The sequence below is a fragment of the Semicossyphus pulcher genome, unplaced genomic scaffold (assembly GCF_022749685.1).
Source record: "Semicossyphus pulcher isolate SPU_LCO1_2020_fin unplaced genomic scaffold, fSemPul1.0.p SCAF_18, whole genome shotgun sequence".
Taxonomy (NCBI): domain Eukaryota; kingdom Metazoa; phylum Chordata; class Actinopteri; order Labriformes; family Labridae; genus Semicossyphus; species Semicossyphus pulcher.
In genome coordinates, this window is record NW_027211691.1 from 18,969,508 (window position 1) to 18,994,597 (window position 25,090).

Below are 25,090 nucleotides of genomic sequence, written 5' to 3' on the forward strand. Positions count from 1 at the left end.
CAGTGGCCTCTGCTTCAGTCCAAGTAGAAAAAGAGAGATAGGCTAATTGAAGATTTAAAGATATATACACATTAATCTCTGTCCCTGTTGTTTTTTAAGCACCTATGACTGATGTAGAGCACTGACCAAGTCCCTAATGTAAACATCTTCCAATACTGTATGACAAGCAGATCATAACTTAAAGAGGGGGTATTATACCGTTTCACATATTAAGACATAGGCCTATATAATGTTACAATGTTGGATGTCCAGACTAAACGTGGGTGAAGTTTCAAATCTGTCGGTGAAAGTATGTTTGAGTAATCCCCAGGCTTCTCACCTCAGTCTGCCGGCTGCTGTGAACATCAGGTTTCACAAAGTTTTTTCTACACATTGTACTTTGTGACATCACAAAGTGTAGATTTGGCAGGCTTCAGAGAGCTGGCCAATCAGAAGAAGGCTGAGGCTGTATGAGGGCCTGCACAGAGCAGCAGTGTGAGGTAAATGTTTTTTAAACTGTAAATTATGCTAAGCTACTCCACAGGTGAGTGAAATATGAAGCTTGAAATTAGCAAAATGCTAATGCTAATGCCCCCCCCTTAATGTATATCATATTATAAGCAAGAGAATCATTTTCTAACCTGGACTGCTTCTAATGTAGTCTTTGTCTCAAAATGTTGCTGCAGTATCAATACTTGTTTATTTTTGCAGAAAGATGATGCAACAATGCACCTACATGCCTCCACCTGCAGTTTACTGGAGTTTATGAGAAAACATATTCTGCCAAATGAGCCATATTGTCATTACACATTTGTTTCACAAGCCAAGGCTGTGAGAAAAAGTACCTGCTGGTTTCTTCCTGTTCAAATGAAATGAGTCTTTTTCTCCTCACTTTTGTATTTTTTTCATCTCCTGCTGCAACTTTTACAAGCAACATGATTTGAAACAAGACAGAATTCGCTCTACACTGACTATGAATTCTTTCCCAAGTGACTAAATCTATTATCCCATCTGTCCACACCAGAGTGCAACAACAAGTTGTACCATGTCTCACTGTTCTGCAGCCGTGGCAATAGTCAGGTATTTGTCATCTCTTTCCAGCTCATATTTACAGGCCTACGCCGACTGGTGCTGTGAGAGCAGACAGTAGTGGGCATCTATAATGGAAAATGTCTTTACATAGCGTGTAAGGTGATACTTCCTTCTTTCAAAATGCACAGAGGCGGATATGAGGAAGACAAATTGCAAAAGAGGACTCAAATATCCTGCAGGCATGTTATTTCACACTGCAGAACTTGGTTGGCCATGAAGGACTGAGGCCTCTTTGCACTCTCTTGCAGTAAATCCAGATTTACTGACACAAAAAGGAGCAGCACACCATAAAGAGGAGAGGTGAAGGTCCCACTATACAAACTCTTGGCAATAAAATACTTCTGCCTTCTTCAAAAAAGGGTCACTTTTTGAAATACACCTGACCACGTTATTCTTCAGGGGATGGTTTGAGAGTCTTCATAAAACTCGCCACATCTGCAGAAGCTGAGAGCTTGAGATTTTTGAGACAAATTTAATGCAGACGTTGCATCACAACCACAACAGAGTTGCACTTGCCATCAAATCCGGTTCTCTGGGTGCTTCACTTCCACTTTCACTCAGGACCTATGCACAAACTGGGCGGAAAGGAAATCACAAAGACGCACATGCTATGACTAAATAAACCTTAAAATCTCCACCAAGTAAGATGTTTTCAGAAGAAATAACAGCGATACTAGGAGCCTGTGGTGTAATGTAACTAAGTATATTTACTGAAGTACAATTTTATAGTACGTATTTCCATTTTATGCAACTTTATAACTCATTTTAGAAGAACATATTTTTGCACCACTGCATTACATTACAACAAGAGTTACAGGCTACTTTGCAAGCTATAATGAGAATATAAAAACTGGTGCATTACTATACAGGAAATTAAAGTTCCCAACATCATAATTTTTTTTTTTTTCTTCAAGTAAGTCAGCATGGACAGCACCAACATTGAAATGCTCCTTGGATCTTATAACTAATAAAAACCCAGTCGTATAATGGCACCACAGAGCGCCACAGGAAGTCTTTTCTACCTGTGGCTATAAGTATACAATAATACTTTTCTATATCTGGCTATATTATGTTCATTATGTGCAATAAAACCTATCTGGCCATATTTATATTTGCATTAATGTTGATATTTATAGAATGCATAATCATGTGCAATATTTCTGTCTATTTATTTGTCCCACGGGCAGTATCAGGAGCAATATAATCTTTTCTTAATTATTGTGTACATTACATTCTATATTCATGCACTATCTTTAATTAATAATCTGTGCAATAGTACGTAATAATGGTCAATTTAAGCGCCACCGTTACTTCTTCTTACTTTTGAAGATGACTATAGTAATATTGGTTTATGCACTCTCTCTTTTGCATTCTTTATATTTGAGTTGTTCTTTTTATTTCTCTTATTGGTACTGTATTTTTGGAGCTATCCGGTACTATTATTTCCCTCAGGATTAATAAATTCTATCTTATATTTTATCTTGTTGCATGATGGTAGGTAGTGAGTCCTTCAGAACTTAAGGAGAATTTTAACATTATAGTATTACAAGTTTTACTCAAGTTAATGAACTGAGTACTTTTCCCATCACTGCAAAAAACCACCTATTTGGATCTTGTGGCAAAAGCTTTCATTGTGCATTGATCAGAGTAAAAAATCATCAAACCAGCTCTTAGCATGCCTCAGCTGTCACTGTGTGCATTTCCTTTAATGCAGCTTCAATGATGCATCACTTACTGTCTGCAAGCGAGCACCCATAATCCGACCCACACGGTTAGTTTAAAACTAAATTACCTGGCTCTACGGCCAAACACACCTTATAACCTGGTATTAGTGATATATGGGTCAAGCGTGTAACATGCGATGCCTCTGGCAAAATAAAGGAAGAAGTCTAGCTCGCAGTCGAGCCTAACGTCTACCTTAAGAAACCTACCGTTGTTCCGAAAAAGGGGAAGTTAACGGTTACGTCGAGGCTGTTGCCTCAAAAACTAAAACTATATATTTTTCACTATTTTACAATAACTTGACGATACATGGTTTGCATTCGCCGCACACGTTTATGATTCATCAGTAATTTGCCTCCGAGGAACAAAATTTAACACTCAAAAGAAGCCAAACTGAATGGCAACCGTTGGACAGTAACGGCCGTTAGTTTAAGAAGACAGTTAAAAGAGAGATAAAGTGGTATTTTTCTTTTACCTTGATGCTCGTAGAGAAACACGGGAGTCGACGTCTGGATACCACGCTAGAAGCCAGCGGTACGGGCTGAAAGGAGAAGAAAAGCGATTTGCTGCTGTTGCTGTTTCCGGGTTAGTTGTTGAGCGTCACGGTGCCCGTCAAACAAGAGGGGGAGTTCGGTTTGACCCACCTCTGAGCGCGGAGGGGGAAGTTGTGCACCTTCCTTTTGTAAATGAAGAGAGACCCGCCCGGTTAGCCGAGGCCCGCTGCTGTGTTTCAACCGCTACTTCCACCGGATTACTATCATAGTTAGCCTATTAATATGTCTCACCGCGGCTTTAATCAGGACTTTTAACAGTTACTTACTGTTTAAATATACCAGAGTGGTCAAACAGTTATTCGCTCGACTGAAGTGTCCTTGAGCAAGAGGCTAATGTTCCCCTAGACAAGCTCTAGGCGGCGCTAGAGTGCTTTCTGACCCTCCATTTTGACCCCAGAGCCACTTTAAACTACTTAATCACTAGGCGAGTTAACTACTTACTAGGCTTACTTACAGTTTACCATTAAATCCCATTTACATAACTGTAGAAAATGTTATTGTTTAAATACATAGAGAATGGCAGTTTTAGCACTAGTGTAAAGGAAAACAAGATAACACGCCTAACCATGAAATGAAAAGAGACTTTAAAGCTCCTCTGAGGAGTTTTTCACTGGTCATGAAACAGGGTGAAATTAATTCTGATTACTCTATATGACTACAAAAGCAAACCAGACCATCAGCAACAAAATTGATGATTTCTATATAGTTATTTTTAATGCCTGAAACTGCTGGCGGGGGGGTAGGTGTCAGATGAAGTGATTAATTGCACGCTGCCTTTGTTTACATTTTCCAGGGCAAAAATTGAAAGAGAGTGATACATATGACAGGATATGTTAAAAGAAAGCAGGATAAGATTTTGTTGTTAAAAACAAACACTTCAGCAACCGAGATCATACGGCTTTGTCCACAGGGGGCGCCAAAATCAACACTAACAGAAAGTTCCTCACAGTAGCTTTAAACTACTTAATCGGTAGGCTAATTAACTACTTACTAGCCCTACTTACAGTTTACCATTCAATCCCATTTACATAACTACAGAAAAATATATTGTTTAAATACACAGAAATTGGGTCATTTAAGCAGTGGTGTGAAGAACAAGAACATAAAACGCTTGTGTGGCTTCAGATTACAAACACTCCCTCAAAGTGCGTACTTTTAGTTTGAATGGCAAATAGGATAATTTGTTAGTTGCCTAGCAGCCAGCACTCTGATACTGTTGATACAGCAGAATAACAAGCCAACAAGACAGTTTGCATGGCTTGTTTGCTAGTTGTTAGATTTAATATCATTAAAAGCAATATAGGGACTTAAGTTTGAGAAAGACTGACACACAATTGTTCCCTTTATATTTACTTCTATAACATTATTTCAGAGCTTAACAGATATTGCTATAAATTCTGATGGGATATTATTCAGAGGGCATTTTAAAACTGTAGTGCTCGCAATGCTAAAAGCAATGTTTTTATACTTGTCATATTAAAAGAGGCTTGAAACTAATCCAGGGACAGACCACCATGGACATGATGTAGGTTTGATATTTGATGATTGTGTTTAATTTGTAAGTTCGTTCAGTCTCAAAATGTGTTTCCTTTCTAAGACTGTTTTTGAGAAGATCATTTGGGTTTTCATATTATCTAATTAAGAATATTGTAATTGTTTTTAGGGTCAAATTAGAATACTATGTCACAGTTTTAGCTGCAGCAAAACTTAGCTGCTTGATTTTTAATCCTTGTTATCTTGTTTTGACAAGTGCTCTGTAAAAAAGTTTATTAGTATTGGCATTATTCCACAATAAAATGTCACTTCCCTTGCTGCACTATGTGTATGCATGCATCACCATCAGACTCTTTGTACACAACATGCAATGGCTTTTGTTCATTTGTTTTGGTAGGAATCGTCTTTATATAGCTCCTCACTTTCTTATTCAAGAGGCACATTTAAACTTTCCAAGACTTTAATATTATAAATGTGTCATTTGTTTTGTTTGATATACCAGGAAAGTTCTTCTAAGACTGCCATCTCCCAATACCACACCTGGTTGTAATTTGAGATCATTAGGTGATCCTTAGATGCAGGTTTTTGAGGACTGTTGCTGCAAAATCATGAAAAATCACACTGTGCCACTATTTTAAATCTTTTGCGCTGCTGTGACAGAAACAAAATTACATTTGTGAGAAATTCTTTAAGCTTTTCAGCAATAAACTTCTCGGGGTGTCCAGGGTACTTTTTGTTTAACATTCAGCAAAGTTCCCCAAACAGACATTCTCCAATTAAGTCTAATCAAGCTGCACACCTGTCTTTAATTACGCGTCCTGCCTAGCTTATAAAGGGGCTCTGTAGCAGCTCGTCAGACCCATTACTTAGAAGAACCTAGAAGAGAGAGGATTGTTATTTCATCTCAGAAGCTTACAGTTAACTTGTCAGTTTTGCAACCCAACCTTCGACCATGGGAAAGGAGAGGACTCATGTTAACGTGGTGGTTATCGGCCATGTGGACAGCGGCAAGTCCACCACCACCGGCCACCTCGTCTACAAATGTGGAGGCATCGACCAGAGGAGACTGGAGAAGTTTGAGAAAGCTGCAGCACAGGTGAGAGAAACTGGCCTTAAAGCACTTTATTTCAAAGTAGTTTAACTTGTTTTAAACAACTGGTTCGCTTTTACAGATGGGGAAGAGTTCCTTCAAGTATGCCTGGGTGTTGGACAAGCTGAAGGCTGAGCGCGAGCGAGGAATCACCATTGATATCTCTCTGCTGAAATTTAACACTCAGAAATACACCATGACTATAATTGATGCTCCTGGCCACCGTGACTTTATTAAAAACATGATAACAGGCACCTCACAGGTAAGCAGCACATGAATGCATCACTTACTGGAGGTTGAGTTCCTTTTTTTTTTTTTTAAACCTTTGATGTCATTTCAGGCCGACGTTGCCCTCCTGGTGGTCTCTGCAGCTAAAGGAGAGTTCGAGGCCGGCGTGTCGAGAAGCGGTCAGACCAGAGAGCACGCTTTACTGGCGTACACTCTTGGAGTAAAGCAGATCATAGTCTGTGTAAACAAAATGGAACTGACTGAACCACCTTACAGCCAGAAACGCTTCGATGAAGTGGCGCGAGGCGTGAGCAGCTTCCTCAAGAAGATTGGCTACGACCCGGCGACTGTGCCTTTTGTTCCAATTTCCGGCTGGACAGGAGAAAACATGATCACAGCGACTCAGAGGGTAAGGAGGATTTTTAGAGTTAGAATATCTGCTCACGATGTGCAACAACTTTAAGTATTGTCCTTCAACAGATGCCCTGGTTCCAAGGCTGGAAGGCGAGACGAAGAGAAGGGAATGCAAGCGGGAAAACCCTACTAGAAGTCCTGGACTCAATTCACCCGCCAGTGCGCACCATTAACAAGCCTCTACGATTACCTCTGCAGGATGTCTACAAAATTGGGGGTTAGAATTTGTGCTCATTTTAATCAAGTAATTTCAAACTTCGAGTCCAGGCCTGTGAATGCAGTTGATTAGCTCCAATCAAGAAAATGAGGCACAGCAGGTGTACAGTGACATTACAACCTTATATGCCTTTAAAAACTTGGGTTTTGCAGCTGGAGTTGGTTTTAAAATGCTCTTTGTCAATTCTTTTCAGGAGTTGGGACTGTGCCAGTAGGAAAGATTGAAACTGGCATCCTCAAACCAGGCATGACTCTGACGTTCTCCCCCGCCAAGCTCACCGCGGAGGTGAAGTCCATCGAGATGCACCACCAGGGTCTGCAGACGGCGCTGCCCGGACACAACGTCGGCTTCAACATCAAGAACGTGGGCGTGAAGAACCTACGGCGAGGGGATGTGGCCGGAAACGCCCAGCAGGATCCTCCGTCAGACGTCAGCAGCTTTGAAGCACAGGTTGGTTTAATTAGAGGTCAAATTTATGTCAAACTTGACCTGCCTGTGCTAATGTTGATTATCTGCCTCTAGGTGATCATCCTGAACCATCCAGGGAAAATCAAAGCAGGCTACTCCCCTGTTCTGGACTGCCACACCGCCCACGTCACCTGTCGCTTTGCAGAGCTGAGGGAGAAGATTGACAGACGCACAGGAAAGAAACTGGAGGACCACCCGCAGATTCTGATGTCTGGAGACGCTGCCACAGTCAAACTGGTTCCCATCAAACCCATGTGTGTGGAGAGCTTCTTCACATACCCTCCTTTAGGTAAAGGGTCAACCTACATGTTAGTTTACAAGAAATATCGACCATGTTTGCTTTTGCAGTGTTTTTACAGTTGCATATCTTGTGCTTTCAGGTCGCTTTGCAGCCAGAGACCTGAAGCAGACAGTCGCAGTGGGCGTCATCAAGTCCGTGGAGAAGGACCAAGGCTCAAGACTTCCACACAAAGCCCAAGTGTGTAAATAAGTTTTTGTTTACCAGTATGCTGGTATAACCGCCTTGAACACTTTTATTTAGTCTCTGATTTGTGTTGTAACACAAAGTATTTATGTTGTCTTTAAAAGTGAAGATTCCTCTGTTAATGTTAAATTCCAACAAAGCTGTAGAATTGGATGGTTATCTTTTGTTAAAATGTGAAGAGAATTGAGGAAAAAAATAAAGCTTAATTTGGAAAAACTCTTAACTCTGTCTTAATTGGTCCTAAAATTGCAGTTAATCCTGAAATCTAAAGTTGGTTTATAATCCTGTTAATCAGAAATAAACTGTAGAAATGTGTTGAATAAAACTCTTACATTTTCTTGAACTGCAGTTTGTCTATAGAGTTAGAAATGCTTCCAATGTGCCTTTGAGGGTTGGTTAAATTTAGATATGTAAAAGTCTAAACTCAGAGCTTACCTTCCTGCTGCTACGTTAATATAAAGCCACTTCGATTGACCCGTTAGCTTAGCTTGAATACTGGAACTGTAAACCTTGTCTGGGTTACACAAGCGAGATATAAATGAAATGAGTGACCTTTTTAATGTATTGTAAAGCGGATTTCATAGTTTAGCAGCGCTGAGCTAGCGGTTTCCACGGTTTCGGCTAAGCTACTGCAGCTTTTGCTAGCTGTATACTGAAAGGATGGATAAGCAAATTACCTGACTGGCGTTAGCGAGAGTGTACAGGAAGTACTCTTAAAAGTAAAAGTCCTGAAATGAATCAGGACAACAGGTAACCTTCGACACGAAACTGCTTGTCTTTATGTAGTCTGAAACTTATTTTCAAGTATCGTGTTCCCAACAAAATGTACATAAATTACTCATACTACAAATACTCTCATTATAGCTCCTTTCATTGTTATTTAAATGTAACAATAAGCAATATTATAAAATCTGTTAAGTCGAGGCGGGACAATTTCATCCTCCTTGCATTTACGGTTAAGTACTTGAATGCGTCTTTTGTTTACACCCCAAATCATGATCTGAAAAGTAATCGCGATGAAATAAATGTAGTGGTGTAAATGTAGAAGATCTTTGAAATGTTGCACTGAAGTGTTTATAAGAAAGTGGTACAAGAACAACACAATTAAAGTTTAGTACTTGACTTCGACTAAAAGTTCCATCACTGCTTGGCCTTATGTAACATATATAGTGGCATTGTTCCTCCACAACGTGAATAAGTGCATTTGCTAAAACATCTACTCTATCCTGAGCACAAAAGTACTTTCAGTAAGCTGCTTAGAAACGCACTTTCCCCTCTAATACATACCAGAGTTTTTGAAATTCCAAAGGGAGGCTCAAACGGATCTTAAAACCACATGGCATGATTAACTATACAATAAAAGAGCAGGCGCAGTGTTTAAGTACAGCACTTTTAATGATACAATGGGTTGATGGGTTTGTTCCTTAACATGGGAGAGAACTGCAAGTCAGTGAGGACTGGGGTGAAAATACATCGGCTCTCCGGCCGTTTACAAAGTCCACTTCTAAAAAGACATCTCTTGTTCACAGGCAAACCTGGAAATGTACTGGATCCAGTAACGTGGAATGATATTAACATGACTCCAACTTAAAAATTTCAAGCTCATGAGGTTTTACAAGACACTGAATCGTGAACACAGGTTAACGTGGAACTTCTAGCCTGTCAGAAAATCAAGTTATTGCTAAGATGTCCTCTTGAGTTTCCCGTACGTGTCATTAATAGTGGCTTTAACAACAGGATACCCCTCTGTGTAGTCCTGCTTGATTAATAATAGTGGCTCTTCAAACCCTGAGGTGAGCGTCTTTGAATGCAGCACTCCACTCAATTCCAGTCATTGTTACACCATGCACAGAGAAGGTCAAAGGACTGTGGAGATGGCGTCGAGTTCACACACAGAGCATACACACAGTGAACAGTGTAACAAGGAGTAAATTAGTGACCTACAGTGAACCACAGGCTTTGATATTCCACCACACAGTAGCAGCAGGTTTCTATACTGTAAAACAACCAGAATACGTGTACACACAAAGCAAGCAAGAACAAGGAGTACATTTAATGAGATTCTTTTCACCGCGGGAAGGTCAGTGGGAGACTCCTGCCTCTTCAGTCAATTCTGGTGGTAAACAGGGATGCAAGACACAAATAGTGACGTGACCTATTTCACATTCCTTTTCTTATTTGTCCTTTTTCCAGAAATATAAGCTGATAATTACTTAGAGGGCCGGTAAAATTAATACAGATAAAATTCAAAGTCTACCGCCCTGATGCTTAGTCTGACAGGTAGAGAGAGAGAGAGCAATGGTACATGTTTTGTACAATAAAACATGTATATACACTCACACACAAATATATATATTTACATACATATATACACAGTAACAGCATAAACATAGACTTTAGGTAAGTGCTAGGGTTTTGAGAGTGGCTTGGTCACAGCCGTGCTATAGGGTTAAGATAATACTGGTAAAGGAAGAATACACACATTCTTTGTACAGCATGGATGAGGCATCCATGGCTAGATGAGCCTTCTTGGGTTTCTTCTTCTTGGTTGTTTTTTTTTTTCTTTAGGACACTTGTCATGTGACAAGGGGTGTTATGATAGCTATTTACAGGACCTCCCAATTTAGGGAGAGGCGTAGTGCAAGTCTGCTGGCTGTCAGTCACTCAGGATGTGCACAAAAGACATGGGGAACACCCCTTTTCTTTCCGGCTCTCCTTCAATGTGCCCGATCTGGAAGAAGAAAGGGGGAAAGAAGCATGTGAGAAAAACAGCAAAGCTTTCAATGTGCAATTAAATGCAGTTTGGGTGCTTGCGGTTTAAAGGGCCAGTTTGCCGATTTTCAACCTCAGTCCTATCATGCTCTTATGAGGAGCTAATGCCATTATGGTAGGGAAAAAAATGCAATTTAGCTAGGGAACCTAATCTACACGTCCTCAATGTAGGATGCCCGCCTCCGATGTCATGGCTCGTTCAAAATCGTCAGGTTTGAAATGAAAGATTTTTTGACGTATTTGGACTCTGTACCGCTCTGAGCCATTGCCTGCAGTGAAACTGTAGTATTTCACTCCAGGGTCTCTCGCTGGGCCGTTCCTTTAAGAGGGAAGGGCGCAATGCACGCTGGGTGTTGTAGGAATGTTGAATGGGCGAAACCACGAGCTGTTTGAACAACTTTCTCCACAGCTATGGCGCCAATTTCAAATATAATTGCTTCTATCGATTACAGAGAACACCAGCTTTGACTGACAGTGAAAAGAGTGTCGCACTGAAGCTGGACTCACCCACCACTCCTGGTCCTCCTCCCCTGTTACTATGATCACCTCTCCTTCCACAAAAGTCAGCTCGTCGTCATTGTCAGCCTGGCAGTCGTAGATCGTCTTCACTCGGCGGGCTTTGCTCTTCCCCTAGACGCACAAATAGCTAAATTATTATCATAGTAATCAGAAGCCTTGAAGGCACCGTAGGTTGGACAGAAGAGGTCATTTAGAATATTAAAAAATAGTTTTTTTAGCTTTAAAACTAGAAATATTTGAGGGAAAAGCATCACTTCCATACCGTGTTGATCTTCCTCGGGAGGGGCACTGGAGTCTCCGCCGTCCCTGTTGGTGTCCCATTGGTGTCTTCAGCAGCTGGTTGGGTGGGGGTCCCTATATTTGCTTGCTGATTGGGTGACGGCGAGTCTTGAGGCTGCGGTTGAGGCTGAGGTTGAGGTTGAGGAGGAGGCGGAGGCTGCGTTTGAGGCCTCTGCACCGTCTCCCCGTGCTGCCTGGGAGCCGACTCGACTGTTCCGGGTTTGGGGGGGATGTCTGAGAGGTGTGGCTTGGGAGGCAGGTCTTTGAGCTGCGGTTTGGGCGGGAGGTCTCCCAGCTGAGGTTTAGGAGGGAGGTCGGACAGCTGCGGCTTGGGAGGAAGTTCTCCAGGTTTAGGAGGAAGTTCAGACGGCTGCGGTTTGGGGGGCAGGTCTCCCAGCTGAGGCCGCTCCGCCAGAGGAGCCTTCTGCGGGGTGTCGGTGGCAGGCGGGGACTTCTGGAAGACCTCTGGGGGAAGGCTGTGCTTATCCATAGACGGGTGGTGTATGGTGTCGATCTTCCGCAATGCCACTGTAGGAAGCAGCACAGTTACTTACAAACGTCTTCATTCTAAAAGCATACATTGAAAAGAAACTTGGGATACGACCGTACCTTTCTGAGGTAGTTTGGGAAGAACCCTTGGACCAAGTGTGGACTTCGTGATGCTTGTAGTAGTGCTGGGAAAGATTTTCAGATGAGGTTAAATATCCAATAAGATGCTTTCACCTTCTCAGCTGGGATGCATTTTATTAAAGCGAGTGATGCATTCAATTTCAGGACAACTAAGCATCAAACTTCACTTTAGTTTAGTTTGTCCGGTACCTTTGCTGCTGAGGAATTCCTTCAAACTTGTTAGAAACAGGAGACATCTTGCTGACAGGAGGAGGGGTCGAGTCGCTTCCTAAAATATTAACATTGATGACGACAAACACATTAATCAACACCATAACAGAGCGCTGACCAGGGGATTCATTTAATATAAATGTGGAAATAACTGAACATGCTGTGATGATTAAAAAAAAACAATGAGGGAGGCGTCGTCTGGCTGAGCTTTCCATGAGCCCGTGATATTTGGAAACTGAGGTTGTGCAATAAAGTGTCATCTTTTAATTAGCGGTTTGGTGTTACTAAATGTGTGACACAGAATGCACAAAACAGCACAGAGGACAAATGATAAAAGTGGAATAACAGTTAAAATATCCACATTATAACAAACAGTTAGGGACACTAGATTACAGGTAAGATGACTGAGGTGTGTTTGAATTTGTCTTCTTTTGGTTTTTAGGAGATAACTTTTCTTCTCACTGTTAAAGTCTTTCTAACTAACCTGTAGTTGGAACTCCTGGATGTCTCTTTTTGCAGTTTGAAATTATATATCTTGAAAACTCGTGGTAGTTAAATGGATAAAGAGTTTATCGAAGTGGTAAAATCCTCGCTGATGGTTCAAACTGGTCTTGGATCATTATGTATGTAAGAAAATGTATCGTGAGCAGGTTGTTATCACAGAATGGAATGGTTCCGACGTGATAACAACTTGCTCCCTATACATTATCCCACATATTACACAGCTACCTACTTACAAAATCAATTATTTGACAACAAAAGATTTTGAAATTATTTTATTAATCTAAAAATGATTATTTTTCTGTTTAAAAATAGTCTGTTTCACTCACAGTGAGAGCTGCGTCCATAGCAATGGTTAACTCTGTAGCCTTCTTAAAATAGCTAAGCTAGCTGAGCTAAGCTAAGCTAGTTGACCAACGTCAAATTTACCGGACTTCTTTCAGCGGATTGATATGATTACAGTTAGTCATCTGGATTGTGTGATTAGAGCCACATCCCTAGCAACAGTCTGTTCTTCATAGCAACGGTCTGTTATTGAGAAATAACAGACCTCGGAATGCCATGATTAACCAATCAGAAAGTATTTAACACAGCTGTGTAATAATAAAGGTTATGAAATGTTTTTAACCCTCACATGGTCATATAATTTGAAGACAGATGGTTTGAATGTTGTAGGTTGTAAACAAGAACATCTTTGCCATTCCAACCATCCACCTCATATGACTCGGATTAAGTATCAAGGTGGGGGAACATGAACAATCCTAGTTGTTGTATGTGCCTGTAATTATTCCGAAATAGTCCCTGGCTTTACTCCACCATGTCAGAGGATTTTAGAAAGGAAGCAGTTTGAGTGGACGTTTAATACAATATTGTTTCTATGTATATAAAGAAAACAGAATTGTGTAATCTACTCTACATTTGAGAGGAGTTGCTCTTTTTTTTCATCTCAGCTCTAGCCATGTATACAGACAATCATTAAGTTAATCAATAGAAAATACATCAACTAACAGCAACTAAGCCTCTACTTCTCTACTTCAAGTTAGGGTTGTCAAAATACCAGAATTTTAAATTTTGATACAATACTAGCAAAAAAAAGGTACAGAAAAAGTCACTGAACACATACCAGCTCATTTGACATACTGTTTACAGTCATGAAAGGCTTAATGAGCAGGATTTTAATGTTTAAAATTATTATTATTATTTGATAGACTATTGTTTAGACCAATATTAAATAAGAGCTGCACGTGACGCAGGGCGGCACAGACAGTCAGCAGGATGAAGCGCGACTTCAGTTTTAGACAAACTAAACCCTGTACCTTCCTGCGGGGTTGTACGGAGGTGTGAGCGAATCAGTTTATTGTTTACAGTCAGAAATTACGTCTTATTTTTCCATTTCACTGCTTTATTTTCATAAACGGCGCTCCCTCTCTTTCCTTCCTGTCTATGTCACTCGACCACCGTTCTCTGTCATGCGGCAGATTTGGGGTGAAAACTGATCCTAAATGTGTGTTTTTAAAAAAAAAGCTTTGGTACCTTTGGTTACTATGGAACTTAAGGATAACAGAGATTATATCGTTTTAAACACTTGGTATTGAAAAAGTATTGAACATTTTGACAACCTTACTTCAAGCTATTCTAGTGTGAGGATATGCTGCTTTTTAAATGTTACAGATTGAAGTAAACTTTGTCATTTCCTTTAAGTGTCTAAAAGTTTGACCTTGGACTTTAAATTGTGACGATTTAATTTGACCACATTTATCTATATTCAAAATGACATACCTTCAAACTGCACAAAGAGGCATCCACTAATCTCCCTTAATACACTCTAAATTAGAAGCAGAAAACTTCTAAAAAGTCTTTAAACATCTGAGCAATAAAATAAATTACGAACCTTGGGAATATTGGGTAAAATAATTGTAACTCAAGGTCCTCTTACAAGCTTTTTCTGGACCTTTAAACTAAAAATCTCTGTCTTTGTCTGCCAAGAAGTTAAGTTCAGATTGACTTTGGGGAAAGCAAGTAAGTGGACCTTGAGCGAAGAATATCTTGTTCAAATAACCCTGCATTTTTGGACAATCATAATATTTGATCTTCAGGCTTGCGTCTCACCCCCAGTCAAGCCACCTTTACTGTGTGGACTGTGAGAGAGCGGGCTGGGTGGGTCAGACAGGGTGCGTTTGTGTCCAGGAGGTGGGGGCGGAGGCCTCTTCTTGGACAGGGTGGAGCTGCCTCCTGGAGTGAGTGTAGAGGGAGGGCCAGATGGGGTAGGAGCTGGAGGAGCGATACATAAAACACATGAGGTGATGAGGACTTCCACAAAAAAACCTTCATCCTATTAACACCCAAAAATTCCCAGAGATGGTGAAGGAGAGGAGAAGATGATGAAGCATGGAGAGGAGAGGAGGAGCTGGAAAAATGGGAACGGTTGTGTTTGGTCTGTCAGGAGCACGTTTTCTTGCAGGACAAAGTGGAACTAGAACACAGACATGTCTGAACGGGGTTGTAAAATAATACGATCAGGAGTATAGGCACTTTATTGCTGTGTCTACTCGCTGAATTTGCATGAATAATTTGCCTTTTAGGGTCTATTGGGACTCCAAGGCGCTCACTGGTCACTGATGTACAGAAAAGTGAGGTGAAAGCAGCTAATAGAGAGCTCAGCCAGAGAGGAATCAGCTGTGGTTAAGTGTTTACAGCTCAAGGATGGTGGGACATGATTCCAATAAGACAAAAAAAATCATGTAGGCAAGAAAGAATTAGGAGATGCAGCTTGCCTACATGGTCCTCTTATTTAGTCAAATAAAGACACCACCAGCCTGTGAATGTGAGCTGTAAAGGAAGGAACAACTGAGGGAGAACTGTATGTGGGGCACACAGCCGAGTAAGGGGGAGAACGTAAAAACAGGATATTCACTGATGTATGGTCGAGTGCCAGCCAGTGTGGCGTAGTGCGAATGAGAGCCAAGGAATGCCAAGTGTGGAGCTGAAAGAATAGAGAAACAAAAAAGAGAAAGAAAAGAGAGCGAGATGAGGAGTGTGGGAGAGAATCTACAGTATGTCAGTCTTAAAAAGAGCTGCTCCCACACACTATAAAATAACAAGATGAAATCTTATCAGTGGCAAGCAAAGAAAAGAGAGAGGAGAAAATGGCGCAAAGCTGGCCCCCTGGGGCGAGCTCTTCAGCACCCACCGAGTGAGAGCGCTGCACTGCTGATCTGTAGCATCTAAAGAGTTAGCATGTTATCTATATGTATGTATGTCATTTAGCCTCTTATTCACGCTTTTAATCTTATTTTTGCATAAATCAAACTTGTTTCCAGTGCTATTTTAAAGAATTAAATTTCATTCCAGGATCTTTTGTTGGCCAGGAAGTAACTTAAGATCTGAGTTCCTCCCGGGCCAATTTCCTTTAAAAGGTTCCTGGAAGAGTCCCTGCGATGGAAACGGGCTCTCTCACAGTATTAAAAGCAAAACTAAGCAGAGTTTGTTGAGCTGTGTCTTTCGTTAGCATTCCTAAAGCTAACAATACAAGAAATATTGTAAGTGAATTAATTAAAAAGCTTGTATCTGCTCTAACATAAGCTGCAAACATTAGCCTGCCCTGCTAACTAGCTTCATACCAAGCTAGCATTACTTCCCAAGTCAATGAGCATATCAATAGCTTACTACTTGATTTTGTGGATGTTAAAAAAGGCACGTTCAGGACCAGCAAATCTAATATTTTGGGACATGATACTAGCATAAATGGCATTTAGTATTTTAGCATATAGCCTAGCATAAATAGCTCTGCCCTGCTCTTCTTGCAGGTGTTTATCTGCTCTAACTAGAACTGCAAACTAGCTTACTACCTGCAGTAGTACCCTATGAGAATATGAGCATATTATGAGCAACTACATTATTTTGTGGAGGGGACAAAAAATATATATGGGAAGCAAGATGCTTATTTAACACTTTAAGCTAACATTAATGTCTCTGCCCTGCTCTATATTTGGTTTGGGGAGGTTTTGGCTTTAGCTTTACATTTATTAAACACTTTGCTCAACCTCAGACTTTTGTTACCATTTTGTTTTAAAATAAAACCTCTAAGAGCATTCATTTATCCTGTGCTGTGTCTCCGCTTTCTTCTACATGGATCCACAAATGATCAAGATGCTAAACTTAAGCATTTTATTAATTTTGTAGCTATTGTGCAAATTACAGGGTTCTCAATTTAGAGCACGTAAGCTAAGAACATTACAATTTCAGCAGACAGAGTTGGTGTTAATTAGTTAGCTAACAGTTGATAATCTGGTGGTGACAGTCCTCATTTTAGCTCACAAACTCAACGGTTGTGAGCTAGAAATGAGATGACAAACATGCTCATATTGTGTGAAAGCACCAACACAAATTGTTTAACGAGTTACCACTATTTTTAAAGGTTTATCTGGCAGATTATCTTAATGACCTGCACATGTGAGAGAATGGAACGCTTGTTGATTTGTTGACATGTTGCACTGGAAACAGGTGAAATTTCACACCTCTTGTTTTAAGAAAAATAAGATTTAAATGCTCAATAAAGGATTAGAATGACCTGTTGATCTGAGATGGATGTTTTGCATTGGAAGCTTTTGCAATGTTGTCTACAATGAACTTAGCTGCGACGCCTCCAACGAGGGAGGACTGTTATTTTTAATTCCCATACTGCAGAGACAGCAGCACGCCCACAGTGAACTGTGTGTACATTGTGTCGAGGTTAATGATGAAGTGTGTATATCCAGCTTCCCTTTCACACGCTGACAAACCATCACCTCCCTGCCCTCTCCTGCGGCCATGTTTTCCTGATGGTTTACTGTGTAAGCAATCTTAATGACACCTGCAACCCCCCCTCTGATCTGTGTGTTGACGAATTGCATTCCACTGCAGGGCGTGTTAGTGTGTGTGTGCGTGTGTGTGTGGACTGACTGACAGCGCAATTACAAACTTTCCAGAAAAGTGATTACGAAGCGTTCCTCTGCAGCTAATCCTGTCCTGGGTATCATCAAACATTAACAGACATTATAAAGTACAGCTGTGAAAGACTATCTTCCTTCTACAGTAATCATGCACAGTACAGAACAACCTTCAGACCATTTTACATTTATTTAAAGAGATATTAGCGGAACACGATCTCCTGAGTTTAATGACTTTCAGCTACAGATTAATATAACTGTGAATGTCTGAAAATGGATGCAGCACTTGGAGCAGGCAGGTCTGACCTTTGCCCTGGTTCCTCGGAGGAAGCGGCGGTCCGTCGGCCACGGGGGAGGAGGTGAGGTCGGTGGAGGCGCTGTACATCTGGTTGGTGAAGGCGCTGTAGGACAGACGCTGCTGTTTGTCCCTTTGGCTGATGAAGCCCGGCAGGGAGAGCTTGTCGTGGGGGGACAGGCTGGAGGAGTGGCAGAAGCTCTGAGGCCTCGGTGAGCGGTCCTTCTTGATGGGACTCGGCTGGAGAGGGACAGTGGAGACAGAGACCTGATTTAATTCAAACTCAAAGAGATAAGCTTGAAGTTTTTCAGTTAAATAAATGTCTGTTAAGTCTCTATCTATCACTGAATGAGGTAACACAATGGTGATTGAGCAAACTGATGAAAGCCTTTCCATCTGCAGTATTACAGACTGGGTGTCTGTGGCGACAGTCGTGGAAAAAATCACAAGCAGCGCCCAGTTAGTGACGCGTTTTCCATCAGCCAGCAGTGGTTGGTCTGCCAGAGAGGGTAGCCGGAGCTAAGCGGCTGCTTTTCCGCTCTCTGCAAGTGTTGCGCGTAAACAGTAATCTACTATGGCTGAACAAACAAAGAAAAGATGGATGACTACAGAAACAACTTCAAAAATAAGTGAAAATCCAAAGAAAAAGAAACAAACTCGACGCTCAGATGAAGCAAACAGTCTAAAAAGGAAAGCGACCGTCAGCGAGGAAAATCAAGAGTTACAACCGGAGCCAATCGTGGACGTCACACATGCGACACTGTCTGGATATCTGGGCCAAAGAGAACGAAACTGAGATCTTTGAGATTTAACAAGTGAACTCGATGTGTTGTCCAAACCTTATCATCAAGATCATCATCACTCTCGTCCATCTCCTCCAGTCTGAGGCTCCACTCGTACTCCACATGGATGTGAGGGTTGAATTTCCCCTCTGCGGCCTGCACAAGCTGAAACAAACAAACACATCTATCAGTTACACACTTGAAAATGGCGATTGTCCCTTTCCAAAATATAATCAAACAAATGGGGGAAAAAAAGCAATAACATAAGAGATCAAACCAAACTCTACAAGGAAGACACAGGAGGGGAGAAACATCCAACAAGTAATATTAAGACTATATTTTACCCTGCATTTGAAATAGCTTTTTTGTCTTCATGCTCACATTGGCGTTAATAACAAACATATATGTACAATTATTTCCACTCTGCTGTCACTGTGGCCTGAGGCAGGAGACAGACCTTTCACTGCCATCTAGTGTTTCTACTAATCTGCCTTATAGCCAGTCAAAACATGTTAAATCAACCACAATCTAAACTCTACAACCCTTTGTTTCACTCGTCCAGCTGGCTGCATCTATTTTTGGGTGATTTAGTTATTTTTTAGACCATTAAAATCCACCATGTTGTCCAAAAATCAGCCGCCTGGCAGAGCTGTACTTACTGCCTCCTCACACTGAGTGTTCCTCAGTCGCCTGGCAACATCCAGCGCCGTCTCTCCGTTCTGATTGGCTGAGGGGGAGCAGGAGGATAATCAACAGTTAGAGGCTGATACGTGCGTACAGATGACTCTGACGAGAGGATGTGACTCACTGATATCGGTGGCCGGCTTGCCCCTCAGGAGTAACTTGAGGCACTCGGGCTTCTCGTACATGCTGCAGTAATGCAGGGCGGTGTTCCCCCACTCCGTCTGCTTATCCACGTTACCGCTGGGAGGAAACACACACACATACACGCATAGTGAGGACACAGGTCACACGCCTGAGGGGGTTTTCCACAGTGTTGCGGCTTCGGGTTAATGTGTTATTAAGCAGGATTTTGTGATTTAGCAGGAAGACACGTTTATATATCGGAGATAAGCAGATAAATCTGTCGTAAAAGAGCAAATTTAAATCTGGTTTGAGAGATAAAAATCAATAAACAACACAAGACTGTTACAGCAGGTAAATAATCCTGTTAAGATCTCCTGTAGCTCCCAGAGAGGGCATAAGAAATATCTTAAATAATAAGAGGTAAGTATGACGCCACATAAGCACAGCTATTAATTAATGAGAGGGTGTCACTTGTTCTGCAGAGGCTGTGTGCAGTTAGAGCAGTGGTGGGTAAACAATTGAAAAGAGAGGAATAAATTAAGGCAGAGAACAAGTGCTTGACCCATTTCTGTTTGCCTTGTGGGAATCTGAGCTGAGCTGTGCAGCGCTAAGCTTTCCTCTGCTCCTGCGCTGCTTCACCACTGCAGACTGAAGCGCAGAAGAAGAAGAGTCGCGGCAGACACACAGATCATATTTGATGCTGTTTGTTTCCTAAAAGCTGTTGTTTACTGTGTAATTGTGCTTGAAACTGCTGCTGTTTTTTTTAAGAGATTCTGACAGCTGTGCGCCTCGCAGGAGAAGCTGAAGGAAATCCAAACACTTGTGCAATTCTCTTCATGCTTTAGGATGAAAATGGCTCTTTAAAAAAAATGCACCTGTTCTGCACAAGGAAGTCCACCAGGTGCAGGGAGGTCTGGTCAGCAGTCCGGACAGAGTAGTGCAGTGCGGTCTCTCCGGCTTCCTGCAGGGGGCGATCAAACACAGCAAAGACACGGTGAGACAATCTTGGGCAGCATCCATTCTGTACTCTCTCCCTCTCTGTGGCTCTTTCAGCATTTAAACAAGCTGCAGTAAACAAAATGGCTCCTAAAAATGATATTTAAGGAGGAAATAAAACCACTTTCTGCAGATTTGTGCCTTCATTGCATTCATCTCTATAAATTAAAGCAAGAGCTGGATGTAATTTCTTAAAAGATGAAAATTATGGACGTAAGAGACAGATAGGGGGTGTGTATTTGTGTAAATCTATATGGGTAAAGGAAGGGATGTATTTAATCATGCATCCCTGTGGTGCTGCCTGTGCCTGGGTTTGTCGGTTGAGTGGGATGTCACTGTGCTGTCTGCAGCCGTTCAGATGTCCTGACAACAGCAGATCAGATATCCGTGAGTCAGACTTCATAGCGCAGACAGCAGCGGCTCCCTCCGCCACCGCCTGAGATCCTCTTTTATCGTGCCGCTGCATTGTACACTTAATTTTTCATTAGGGAACTACCATGTCTGTTTTATAAAACCTTGACCCATTTATGTCAGATTAAGTCTGATCAGCCGTGTTGTTTACAGCGCAGTATCTGCACCAGCGACTGCCTCTTATTTAACTTTCATCTCTGCTTAAAGCAGCGAGGAAATAAAGAGAAAACAGGCTGAGCTGAGAGATGAATTATGCTTCCATGGATGTCGTCATTAAAGTAACTATGAGCTCTAATGAGATGATGCCCTATGATGTGATGGAGGCTGCTGCTGGATATCACCACCTGCTGGTGAGGCTAGCCAGATGACTCCATTTTTTCCAACGCTTACACCCATATCTACCCGCCAAATAATTCACTGAATCGTAATATGTGTCAGTGTCGGTCGTCCTTGTGGGAATAAAACCTCATTTAGGGATGAACCACTGCAGTATGGAGACAATGCAGTGGTTAATAGTCTAATATGAGATCATGGTGAGTAATAGGAATGTACTGGAGCCACTGATGAGGAGGTTTGGGGAGGAGGTTGATATGTAGCCAAGATTTAATGCAACTCATTAACTCAGAGTGTCACTTTTACATGATGTGCGTCCAAGCTGAAGGAGCCAACATACTATGTAAGAAATACGCACATTTTAAAAGGGCCAGTTCACCCAAAGCACCATTTTTTTTGGGGCCTTTTATGCCTTTATTGAGAGAGAGAGAGGACAGTGGATAGAGTCAGAAACAGGGGAAACCCGGGGCCGCCACATCGAGGACTGTAGCTTCTGTATTCAGCTTTATTTTAAGATTTCCTCCTTTGTAACGTCTGGTACATGGATTTCCGAGACGGCAAGTGTTCTGGTTTCTGTTTGTACGACGCTTGTAGTTTGGGTAATATTGACCAATCACATATCAGCAGGCTGCAGCGTATGCAGGAAAAACAGTCCGTGTGGAGAGCAAAAGCATCCCAGCTCCCATCAGCATCATCTGACAACGATTTAGCTTCTTATTAATCTCTATAAACAGACATCTGCATGCTAACAGCTAACAATCTGTTCTAGATCTAAAATTCAACCTGAGATAAATTCCCTTGACGCTGTGTCACGAAAGACGTTCAGCGTTAAGATTTCCCGACTTCCTCGAATGCATCAAAGATGATCGATTTGAGCATTTTAAAAGTAGTTTTCTTCTCCTCTTGATGACAGACCTGACAAAGCTTCATTTTTACTTTTTACTAATCTGCATCATCACAAGAAAAACTAGTTATTTTTCTGCAAACAATGCAGCACAGGGAAAGGAAGTCGTTTATTGTAACCGCCGGCTACATGCCCCGGCATGTTCACCACCATCCCCAGAGGGTATATCGTCGACAGGCTATAGCGATGGCATCCGAGATTGCCTCCTTTGAAACTTGTGTTACCGAGTTCCGACTAAAAGGAAGGTGAATAAAAACATTTTTTTGCTGTCTAAAGCTTTGAAACGTAACATTTCAAATATTCAATAGAGTTGGGGGAGACCAAAAACAGAGCTAAAGTGTAGACACAAACATGACTCCAAAATATTGATTATGTTAACTGTTGGATATGCGAGTTGGACAGACGGAAGAAGACTCACAGACATTTGATGAACAGTAAAATCCAAAAATTAAACTAGAGGTAAGTAGGTAAGTATTTGTCTCGATAAGGCTCCACCTGACTGTTTAAGCTCCGTGCATATATCCATGAACTTAAAGGACTCACCTGCCCCACCTCGGGGAGCGGCTCCATAAGCTCCACCCCCTCTGCGTAAACCTGGATGAGTGAAAGAAGATCCCTGGACTGAACGGCCTCGAACAGCTCGATCATCTTAGCTGCCGCAGACGTGCACGTCTTCCTCGCAAACTTGTGGTCCACATATTTAGCGTTGATGAACTCCTTCCTCACCGTCCTGCGGAAGGACAGGAGGAGTTAAATCAGCTGTGTGGGCATTGAAACAACATCTAGTTTTCAGACAGCTTTTACTCACATGTCACTGGAGGGAGTGGGCTTTGGTGAAGGGGACGTGAGGTTTCCCTCCATGATCTCATTGAAACTACTGTTGCCTACATTCTTGGCCAGCTGAGGGAGAGAAGAAGAAGAAGGAGGCATCAGATCACAATAACTACTCTTTCACTAGCGATCAAAAATAGATTAGATTAGCTTAGATAAGCTATTAAGCTATTCATTAACTCGGTAGACCATGTCTCGGACTCACCAAGAGTTCTGAGGTTCCCAGCTTGTCGAGCTCCATGGACTGGATGCGGGAGATGTGGACCCCCATCTCTCGGTGGATGCCAGAGCACTCGATGCAGGTCAGGATCCCCAGGTTGGTGGACAGCCATTTTGGATCTAGAAACACAGGAAACATGAGAAAAAGAGTGTTAATGGTTTACACAGCATAATCGAAAGTAAATAATTGTCTAAAGTAAACTATTTCAAGCTTGGTAGGTGTCTTAGATTTGTCCTACACTGACTATCTAATGACAGATTTTGATTTCGAATGGAGACAAAAAGAGACAGAAAACATGCAAATAAATGTCAGTCAGCTAAAATCCAGTCCAGCCTGGGAAGTCAACTATCACCGAGAAATATAGTAAAGAATAAAAAAAGATTTCTCAGTAGTAAAAAGATTCAGTCCTGCCTTCTGCTGAAAACATGTTTTCTATTACTGCATTGTAATCCGGTCCATTCAGGCTGCAGTCAGCAGAGACATTGGTTTCTCAGCTCCCCTGCAGTTGATTTATTCCAGTGTGATTGTAGAACTTAGTGTAGAAGCCTTTACAGAAGCTATTACTCTTGTGAGGAGGGATTAATACCAAAACAATTGACAATTAAAAGAGTTTTCTTAACGTTTTATGCAATAAAAATCATTTAAAGCTGTTCTGTTTTATTTGTGGATAAAGAAAAAATATACAAAACAAACCAAGTCTAGGAAGGAAAGTTATCAGCACTACTGTTTTTCTCAATGGATATATTTCATTTCAAAAGACGATTTGCCACTCCTGTTAGACGGATACGTTTATAATAACACACCAGATTTTCACTCAAGCAAACAGTACAGATCTAAGACCCATACCAGGAGCTGGAACATTTTGTTGCAGCTCCATTTTGTACCCTTAAGTCAATGGTGGTTTGTATGATGAACATTTATCTTTGTTTTAATTAATCAACCAGTGAAATAAGAGTCTGCTGTGTGATTCTGAGGTACCAGCTTGATTAATGTGACATGACATACATGGTCTGCTGTGATGTTAATTAACAGTATTCAGAACACCTGGTTGAGGCGGAGTGATACACAGAGCAAAAAGACCCAGTGATGTTGTCCTCTATATCAGCACTCATGGAATGCCTCTTATCCAATCAGGTCACTTGGTCAGAACTAACTGCTGTATAATTATGATCTAACAACAGACACTTAGAGCGCTAGAGGACTGCAGTAGGTACAAAACAGTCACGTCATACTGCATTACAGAGACAGAGCTCATTCCATAACCTTCGACAAAGCAAACGGCACGAGCGCTCTGAGATGCAGCAGAGCTGTGTGTGAAAATCATGCAGCACTGAGATTGACCTGCATTACTGCTGATGTTCTGATGCATTCTGGGAGATTTAAGCGAGCTTTAAACGTACAGCTCCTCAGTGTTGGTTTTGCGTTGAGGGATGCTGAGAGGCAGAGATGCTGCTCTGTCTGGATCTGACAAGTGAGCACCAGACAGAGGCAGCCCAAAAAAACAATGAGTCATACACCGGAACACAGGCACGTGCACGCACACACACATTCGCATCATAATAAACAGATGCGAGCTGGTGATAGGTCACATGGTTCATGTTAAGCACGATGAGTTAAAGCACAGTGACCTCTATAGCTGCTTAATGCTAAAGCTGCAAAGCTGTGACTTATAAAGGGAGATCCTGGGAGAATATGAACTGAGATGGAGTTGTCCTCGTTCTGCTCCGAGCCGAGGGAACACAGGTGACCTTTCAGAGTCATTACAGTGACCTTTAAAACGTGATGTGAATTTGATGTATTCAGGAAAGGAAAGCCTGCCAGAGCGATGCTGAAGATCTATTGCAATCTGATAAATAAAAACATCAGGGATCAAAGTGGAAACAGAGCCCAGGTCCACATCTGGAACATGTATTACTGCTGAGACCGTGAA

The 25,090-nt window shown here is 41.6% G+C and overlaps 3 protein-coding genes across 4 annotated transcripts in view; 1 reads left to right on the forward strand and 2 right to left on the reverse strand.

Moving 5' to 3' along the window:
• fam49bb (family with sequence similarity 49 member Bb) overlaps positions 1-3,446 on the reverse strand; it is a 39,628-nt gene extending 36,182 nt beyond the window's left edge. Inside the window, exon 1 of the mRNA XM_069667187.1 lies at positions 3,269-3,446. The gene's annotated coding sequence lies outside the window, so the exon portion shown is untranslated. The remainder of the gene's footprint in view (positions 1-3,268) is intronic.
• A 2,347-nt stretch (positions 3,447-5,793) lies between these two features.
• eef1a1l3 (eukaryotic translation elongation factor 1 alpha 1, like 3) lies at positions 5,794-7,797 on the forward strand. Its single transcript, XM_069667936.1, has 7 exons — positions 5,794-5,937; positions 6,014-6,193; positions 6,272-6,568; positions 6,640-6,790; positions 6,984-7,240; positions 7,313-7,547; positions 7,639-7,797. The coding sequence occupies exons 1-7, from the start codon at positions 5,794-5,796 to the stop codon at positions 7,746-7,748; spliced, it is 1,374 nt and encodes a 457-aa protein (XP_069524037.1). The 3' UTR covers positions 7,749-7,797.
• A 1,321-nt stretch (positions 7,798-9,118) lies between these two features.
• Positions 9,119-25,090, reverse strand: part of asap1b (ArfGAP with SH3 domain, ankyrin repeat and PH domain 1b) — a 67,533-nt gene continuing 51,561 nt past the window's right edge. The window contains exons 15-29 of one of the 2 annotated variants that reach the window (XM_069666913.1): positions 23,146-23,279; positions 22,918-23,009; positions 22,653-22,839; positions 20,341-20,426; positions 19,467-19,582; positions 19,318-19,385; positions 18,716-18,823; positions 17,888-18,116; positions 15,568-15,636; positions 14,763-14,924; positions 12,132-12,210; positions 11,922-11,986; positions 11,296-11,840; positions 11,022-11,144; positions 9,119-10,473 (exon numbers count right to left, since the gene is read on the reverse strand). In XM_069666913.1, the coding sequence (XP_069523014.1) occupies positions 10,399-10,473; positions 11,022-11,144; positions 11,296-11,840; positions 11,922-11,986; positions 12,132-12,210; positions 14,763-14,924; positions 15,568-15,636; positions 17,888-18,116; positions 18,716-18,823; positions 19,318-19,385; positions 19,467-19,582; positions 20,341-20,426; positions 22,653-22,839; positions 22,918-23,009; positions 23,146-23,279 (2,138 nt within the window). In that variant the 3' untranslated portion in view covers positions 9,119-10,398. The remainder of the gene's footprint in view (positions 10,474-11,021; positions 11,145-11,295; positions 11,841-11,921; positions 11,987-12,131; positions 12,211-14,762; positions 14,925-15,567; positions 15,637-17,887; positions 18,117-18,715; positions 18,824-19,317; positions 19,386-19,466; positions 19,583-20,340; positions 20,427-22,652; positions 22,840-22,917; positions 23,010-23,145; positions 23,280-25,090) is intronic. The other variant, XM_069666914.1, reaches the window with a different exon arrangement.

What these genes read in the sequence shown, in the direction of transcription:
- eef1a1l3 (XM_069667936.1), top strand. Translation starts at nt 5,794, where the DNA reads ATGGGAAAGGAGAGGACTCATGTTAACGTGGTGGTTATCGGCCATGTG. An exon ending in TTGAGAAAGCTGCAGCACAG is followed by an intron (nt 5,938 to 6,013) that starts GTGAGAGAAACT and finishes TCGCTTTTACAG; the next exon opens with ATGGGGAAGAGTTCCTTCAA. An exon ending in TCAGCAGCTTTGAAGCACAG is followed by an intron (nt 7,241 to 7,312) that starts GTTGGTTTAATT and finishes ATCTGCCTCTAG; the next exon opens with GTGATCATCCTGAACCATCC.